Source organism: Helicoverpa armigera, chromosome 13 (genome assembly GCF_030705265.1).
Source record: "Helicoverpa armigera isolate CAAS_96S chromosome 13, ASM3070526v1, whole genome shotgun sequence".
Lineage (NCBI taxonomy): Eukaryota > Metazoa > Arthropoda > Insecta > Lepidoptera > Noctuidae > Helicoverpa > Helicoverpa armigera.
The window spans coordinates 4,828,350-4,837,130 of NC_087132.1; the positions used below are offsets into that span (position 1 = coordinate 4,828,350).

The 8,781-nt window shown below is 33.3% G+C and overlaps 1 protein-coding gene across 2 annotated transcripts in view; it reads left to right on the plus strand.

Moving 5' to 3' along the window:
- Window positions 1-7,025, plus strand: part of LOC110371629 (pyrokinin-1 receptor) — a 79,452-nt gene extending 72,427 nt beyond the window's left edge. The window contains exons 3-5 of one of the 2 annotated variants that reach the window (XM_049840358.2): window positions 1,889-2,109; window positions 2,338-2,452; window positions 3,077-7,025. In XM_049840358.2, coding sequence (XP_049696315.1) covers window positions 1,889-2,109; window positions 2,338-2,452; window positions 3,077-3,507 — 767 coding nt within the window. In that variant the 3' untranslated portion in view covers window positions 3,508-7,025. The remainder of the gene's footprint in view (window positions 1-1,888; window positions 2,110-2,337; window positions 2,453-3,076) is intronic. The other variant, XM_021327973.3, reaches the window with a different exon arrangement.
- Window positions 7,026-8,781: the final 1,756 nt, after the last annotated feature.

Sequence of the window (8,781 nt, forward strand, 5' to 3'; positions counted from 1 at the left end):
TTTCTCCATGGGCAATGCTCAGAATAAATATGGAATATTATTTTAGGAACAGATGTGACTTACTAGTGTGTGTATAAATATTTAGACTTTGGGTTTTAGGCTTTCCATCACATAGGTCTAATTCATACCTATATCAAAATCTAACTCGTATGGTTAGTGCACATTTCGAAAGAAACTGAACAGATTATGATACACTAAAATTCTTCATAGAAAGCTTGTGTTCCCAGTATTGCTACCTATTGAGGGAACGAGCGAAAATTGTCCGTAACAGAAACTAAACAAAATGATTCTGAAAAAAGTGTAGGTTAAGGAAAATAAACATACCTATGAATGTCACTTTCAAAAATGACAAAAAATATGTTTGGACTTCGGACAGGTTTTGTTGAATTTATTTAATACACTTTTATTTTCAATACTTATAAAGTTGAAAAAACCTATGTACTTGAATAGCTATTCTTTTTCTGTATGTAAATATACTCGTTTGTAACGAGTTTTATCTAAATTGCTTTGAATAATTTATTAAAATAGGAACCTACCTACATTTTACTGTCTGGAAGCATCTATAGCATTATTATTACTTGGAAATCACTAACTTTGGATTCATGAGAAGTTCATTTCTATTAATACATACGTTACCATTCGGTTACCGTGCCCTATTTTCTTTTCCATGATTTTCATTGTAATCATTACGATATATCATGTTATATAACTGAAATCGACTTCTAAATAACGAGGAAATAGGTCAAGTTTGAAGTCCTATCTTAGGAAAAAAAAACATATAAAAGTATAGGTAATATTCCATGTGGCGACAAAAATATAAAAAGTACTGCATGAATGCCAGGTGCATCTGAAAACAGACTTCACGTAAACGTGCATTACCCTACATAACTGCAACTCGTGACCGTAATATGGTGCAACATAAAAGATACACAGTATTTAATGTAGGTGAATAAACTTTTATCACTACATTATTTTTTAATGCTGGAAAATCGAATTGATTAACTTCTTAACGACTTTGACGCAGTATATAGGAGATATCTAACTGCTACTACGGAGCGTTATATTCATACAATTAAATAATACTGATACAACTTGTACAATTAAATAGTAGGTAATAGAGTTAATAATACCAAATATGAGATTTTACTGGTGTGCGATACAGTGACGTACACAAATGTTTCTTCTGACCTACTCGCTTTAGAAAACAATAACAAATTGCGTGCGAACATTTCTAAACTGTCCACGATACTGCAACCCTTGTGCGCAAACACGTGATGGCTGGTTTTTGTTCCTAAACACCTAAGGCAATAATAAAACACATACAATAATATTTAGAAATACATTAGTAGCATGCCGTTACGTATGTAACTTTCGCGACATCGTATTTTACCCATATGCAACAGTTTACAAGCCAAAAATAAAACATTTTGTATTATTTGGCATTCTTTCTTGGTGTAAAGTTCACAGTACATGTATGCAGTAGTTTTATTTTGTAAACATAGTTTGGTAACCAAAGTGTACTAAAAACAATGTTGTTTGTCTTCGTACCAAACTTTGTACCTACTTTCAAAACTAATCATTCATTGGTCAAACCAAAGCAGCAATATAGGTTGAGTGCAAAATTGGAAAATACGTAATTTTGTTTGTTCAAATCTACATTGGGAAATACTATCAGTTGCAACTCATGACTAAACGGCATACCCGTTAATTAACCTCCCAAAAAAAATCCTACAAGTTTATACTTTCGTCGGATAGGAATTGGAAATTGAAAATTGCAAACACCAACCATGCAAAAACTTGCTTTGGAATTCATAGCTTTGAATTTCGGAATAATGTTTTTTGTACCTACTTTGTGTTATAACTATTTCTAATTGTTTTTTGTTTGCAGTGGCAGTCGTCGTGGCGTTTTTCATTTGTTGGGCGCCATTCCACGCGCAGCGTCTGGTCGCCATATACGGAACCACTGAGAACCATTACGCGCGCTCTCCGATTCTCCTCTCCGTGTACTCTCTGATCACGTACATTTCTGGAGTGTTCTACTACATGTCCACGTGCATCAACCCAATATTCTACCACATCATGTCCAATAAGTTTAGGGACGCTTTCAAGGTGACTGATGATCATATTCTTTTTCGTACTTACGTTGTTTAAAAATAGACAAAAGGGTAAAGCAATTTTAAGCACAATAACGATGATTTATATTCAAAGTCTTAGTCTTGTTTTTAAATTATCCTTTTTATTTATTATCTTATATTATGGTAAACAAGCCAAAGTTATGGGTACTCGAAAAGGAGTTCTAAGTTCATCATAATTAAAATTGCAGATGCTCTGTTTCAGAACTCCATGATGTTATGGTGCTGCCGCTCCAACGAGAAGGCAACGGCTAAGCGTTGCTCGTACACGGCTATGGCCTTCCAACGGAACCCCACTTCCAGCGGTACTGTTAACTCAGGTTATTTAGAAAAAAAAACAACACTTTAAATTCCCTTGGAAAACTGAACGTTGATTTTTCAAAGTTTCAGTTTTGATAGATCAAAGTTTCAGTTTTCCGAAGGAATTTAAAACGCTTGCCAACTCAATTCTACTCTGATTTTATGATGTTAGGAAAATAATTTTAGTTGTGATATTTATTTCGGATGTTTATAATAACATCGCATAACACAAATAAAACACCTTTTCAAGCTACCAAATTATTAATTAGTGTTTTTATTATTGTAGCAATATAATACAAACAAAGAACTAGGTTTTGAATGCTAGGTTCGCCTCGTGGTGACAAAGTTAGATCCCACGATGTTTGCCTGCCTCGCCTTATGATCCAATTACTCTGACGACATCATTTATTCAAAACAAGCTTAGGTTCACAAACTAATCCACTTCTTTGTGGCAACCAAGCAAACATGCTCTAATTAGGACTTTTGCTTGCTGGTAGGGAAACAACAATAATTAATGTTTAACTTATACGACATTCGCAACTCCCGAACTTTAACAAGATCAATATTGACAGGATTCTCTCAAAGCTTTTATATGCTTATATTTTGTAATTTCATTGTTTTATAATAAAAAATCTTTATTACAGGTAATTCATTGAAAAACTCGTTGCGACATGAGACGAGTATTCGCTACAAGTCGCGGCCCCACGACGTGCGGGACCGGTGCGTGCCCACAGTGCACGTGTGCCACAACGGCAGGACCATCGTCACGCCGCCCCTCCACGACTACAGGACCTGCAGCAAGCACTCCTTCCAACACGCCATGAAGGAGGAAATCATCAATAACAGACACTCGTACTTAGACACAGCAATGCGCCTCGCGAACGAAAAGCGAAGACCTTGCTCACCAGTGTGCTGCACCTACCCCTCGTCCCCAACCGAGACTATCACAGTCACACCCGACGCATTAGTCAATAACATCGCAGAAGAAAAGAGAGATTACTCCGCAGACGAACCAGAGAAGTACCTCAAAGAGATCAAGCTAAGAATAATACAACGTGAGAAAGAGTATGGATAAAATTATATGTAAATGTGGACTTTGAAATAAGCCAACCAAATGAGAACAATTTGTCAATTTCTCTACGTCGAATTATGTATATAGTAATTTTAGTGGCGTATAGATATACAAAAACCACAAGTGCGTAATAATTTTAAGCTGGGTTCAGGATACAGTTAATGTACATATAATATTATAAGTATCTCGTATGAATTTTTAAACATTGTGTTGTTTATTAAACTAAACTTGAACCGTTTAACAAAACGTTCGTTTAGGTATTGAATTAAATAATTCTACCAACTTTTCTAGTGTATGCTGCGGCAGCAATAAGCATTTAAAATTGCAATGTAGGGGCATTATATTACTTGATTATTAATAAAAAGTCATGTTTTTATTCTAACAAAACAACCCATGACCAGATAATGAATATTGGACTAATTTTGATGGCAGTTCTGCGGGCAAATCTTTTCATCATGAAATTGACAGTTTGAAAAAGGTGAAAAAATAAATATGATATGGTTATAGGTACACTTTACGAAACAGATATATAAAAAATCTTACGAATTTATTACTCATAGTGATTGTTAACAATTTAGAAAGATAAATATTTGCGGTTCCTACGCGTAATTATTTATAACGAGCTTAACTACACCTTCGACATATTATATGGACGTGAAAATCAATAAGATCAACAATATCCTTGCCGTGTATTATACTCATAATAATCTTGACATAACTTAATAAATCACTTGACGTTTCTGAGGCGACAAATTACGAACTTTTGCTGTCTACCTAGCCGACAATGTAAACTTTCGCTGAATTCGAAACTTTTGCTTAATTAGAGTAATTTCAAACAAAACAAATTTATGTTATGAAATATCTATAAATACCCCAAATTGTAGGTTAATTAACCACTTTCGCATAATACAACTATCAAGTCACAGCTTAATATACCTAATTAAATGTTACAGCGTAATATCCATTAATGGTTTTTCCAAAACATAATAAAATTCCCGTCAAATAAATACAATAAGGTATCACAAGGTAGGACTAATGAAAGACATCTAGATTTATGTCTAGAAATACCACATGCTGTAGGTAAATCAACCTGTAGGGAAATACAACTCAATGGATTTCCCGAGACACACTATTTCCAGTACAATAATAAACTCTTCAAAATTGAGATACACTACCTTATGCAAGTAACTAGCACGACTATGCAAAATGGGTCTATTTTTAAGCATTATTACCTCTTTGCAACTTCACCAAACTTTTAAAGTAGGTATCAGTATTAATCCAGCTTTTGATCAGTAGATAATGAACGAACCAATTAGACTGAGACACATGTCAGAAGCGGAGTTTGTACGAATAAGTATAAAGTTGCCATATTCGAGAGCCAGAGACTGCATCTACGCCAAGCTATAAAGCATGATAGGTTATACCCACGGAGTAAGGAAAGATGAGCGGAGATACCATAATGTATATAAGTCAGGCGCCTTCTTTTAGGTCAAATACAAGGTGGGCGTGACCAAAACGACTGATCATTTGACAAGAGTGAGCTTACGAGATGTACGGGTTCTGACACATCTGTCAACGAATTTTTGTATTACAATAAATTATCAGGTCCAAAAAATACTCATGATGTAACTACAGACAGTAACGTTCCTCGTCCTCCGCATTTTGGCGCGCTACTTTCTCAAGAGATTTTTCGTTATGGCACGTCCGCTAGTCATTTCGTTCTTCGTGGTTATGATACCTCTCTTGGGCTTTGAAGGTTTTGTCAGAAAGACACAATATGTTCCAGGCTCCGCTTTCACGTCGCCGTCAGCTTTCAGCCCAGTTCAGAGTATGAAACATGAATTATGTCGTTGACTACGAAACGCTACTGACGACATTTCAGAAGAACTGAATCTGTGGATTTATTAATTCTTAATTTGAAATAGAATAATTGCATTAATACTTTTAAAATCTTTAAAGTCTCTATCCAATTACAAAAAAAAGAATTTAATAAATCAAACTACAATAAAAATAAATATAATAGAGGTTTACTGTAAGTTACACAATCTTTTTCCGAATTTCCACTACATATATACTTACCTATCATTCTCATCTTTCGTATTATTATGTTCAAGTTTACGAGGTAAAACGAGAAAGATAAAGAAAAATTAAAAGTGTTTATTATGACAAATAAGTTTGTGCAGGATTAGATATTATGATGGATTTAAATATTCATAAAGGTTTTGGCAGAGTACTTATAAAATATTTTTATGAAAACTTACAAGTAGGAGAACTTATTACTGAGATTTGGATATTTTCGAGAATAATAAAACAACATCCTTTCTATACATAATGTAAATAAATATTCCTTGTGCATGTTTAAGTGCATTAAGAAGTTTTGTATAAGATAATAATTTGTAATATAATTTTAATATGTAAGTATAATAAAAAAATAGTATAAGTCTATGTATTATAAGAAGAATTGTTTACAAAACTGATAACTGTTATGGGTATTTTCACTTTTAAGACGTAATTGATTAATTGTGCATTTGAAATGTATATTTGTATCACTTATAAAATTGAATAATATGTACATAAATTGTTTCACATTTTTCCAGTTGTAACTCACAAAGTTACTTAGATTTGTTACACTTTACTGAAGTATTAACAACTTGTCGATAATCCAAAGATGTGCTTAGTCTTAGACTTTTAGACTAGAATACATTTGCATTAAAAGGTGTTCGACGTTTACGACCTTCTATAATATAAAAATGAGAATAGCAATGACCAGGAACGAGCAAACTTTTTGTAAGTCTTGTTTAAGTAAGCTTATAGAAAATTGCAACATTCATTTTCAGACGAAGTGATCTTATTATAACTACGTTCTTCATCACTCTACAGTCGACTTTATGTCGTTCCTTCACTGTTTAACTGAAAATAATTCCTAAGAAAAGATCGGTGCTATTCTTATTTTATTATTTACATTTTGTATGTACTTAAATTTCGATATTTTTTAATATTATTATTATTTATTTGTATGTAGTTTTGTCTTTTCGGGAGAAGGACTTGCAACAAAAGTCCATTATGTAAGACTGAGATTAAAAAATACTAATGTCCGAAACGCAAAGGAATATCTCATGTTTTAGTGACTGTTATATTTTAGTTTTAGTCCTTGTTTTGTTATAAAATGACCAACAGCATAATCGCGGATTTGGCCAATTTGTGGCAACAGGCACATTTATTTGACGAACATTTTAAATTGATCATTAAAAAAACAATATTGAAATAAATCATATTTTGTTTCTTAAAATCCAGTGTGATCTGGCCTAAGTTTACAAAAGTCTTAGATTATTCGATATGTGAGATGACATTTGTAATTTTAGATACCTAATTTACGTTATAAGTTTTGTTGTGGCAATATGGGCAACAATATTGTCCATAAGTAAATTGTTTTTTTAAGAATTTATATTTTTGTTAAAAATCACTACACCTATTCCATTAGTACCTATGTGACAAGTATTGTGTGATTCAAAACAACAATAAAAGGGTAGACTTTGATAATTGTTTATATTGTCTTTTATTTTACGTCAAGATAAGTCCCATTCAAAAGCATAATAAATATCTTAATCTGCGAAAACACATCATACTCTACTGTATTATAACGACGGTTATGTGAAAAAAGTCCCAAAATACATTTCGAATTCGACACCTACCTATAAAGTTTCATTGTTATAAAAAGCTACACAGCTTGGCGTCTGGAAGAGCTAGCCAGAAAACTAGAATCTTCGATTCCTTTCTCATGCGATTTTGCTCTAGCACCACGTGTAAATAACTGGATCTCAGAAACTAATATAATATAGCTCCTACGTGTCAGACAGACAAGACCGGCTAGACTTAAAAATTGTTTTCTATAGACGTGCCACTTATAACAAATCCGGATTACAAATAATATCTCTGAATTGGTAAGTATTTGAAAGTTATAACTTAACTTTTCAGACAACTTTAAGGCCAACGAATACTTTTGTGAAGCCTTAGAAACATATTGACGTACATATTATACCGGGATTTTTCTCTTAGTAAGCTAGCAAAGCGGCATATCGACTAGGGTCAAATTTATATATGGTGACATATACTTACTAATTTTAGAAACCAAATAATAACGGATGAGATTAACTATTACCGATCCGTCACACATTTTCATGGACGCCAAATCGGAAAGTTTATAGATCGAGAATAATTCGGCGAAATAACCCATAGAAAAGTATGTACTCTGTTTAATTGCATTTTAATAACATTTATCCATGTAGGCACTAAATAGTTTAGGTAATAGTCGCATAGTGGTATTCCATCATAATTAAAGTGTCATCATATCAATATTGATCGGCGATAGTTTGGCACTTTCCACTCCAATACAATTTTGTTTGTCATTCCCATGCAAATGTACTTCTAAACCTCTGGAAGCAAGCCAACTGTAAATAATTAATCCCATCTATCTTGCTTCGTTAATTTTGATTGAAGATTTTCGGAGGTTAATACCCGTCATTGTCTTGAACGCTTCTATGGGATTTGAAAACCAACATTTGTTACACATGCATATACATATTCAGGTACACATGTTACACATAGGTACATAATGTTACACAAACATACATATGTTATACATACACAACTGAAGACGGGTTCGACAAGCATTTGAGAAATTATTTCCATGTTACAGTAAGAAGAGAATGTGAAAATTCACTTTTTCTGACCTTCAAGGGACCGAAATTTTGCAAGTTCTTAGTATTTAATACGACTGTCGCGAATGGCGAATATACTGCAGTCTCCACTTCGAGTCTCCACTTTTTGCTCTCAAACAGTGGTACCCAACTTTGCCTCATGCTCAGCTGCGGTTTCGAGAGATCGACCTTACTTAAGTGGTGCTTAAGTTAGTGTCCTTTGTCAACGTGTTTTTATTGCGACATTTGCGAAAAAGCTTATGGTAGCTGATATATTACTATACATTAGGACTGAAATCTTGATTACTAAGTGTCAAAGAAATCTGTACATTGTTTAGATTTTTCAGAGATATGAAAATCTGTACCTACATTTTTCAGATTTTTCAGGATCAGACAGAGGAACATGGTACTACATATAAATCAACATATATATATATATTATGATTTTTATCTAAACTCCATATCTATGTTGTAGATATATATGTTGTTTAAATGTAGTTTACCTTCTCTTTGATACACTGAAGTATGAATCGTTTAAAGCCCAGTTCATCGTCACATGTCAACTACGCCCGATTGCTAC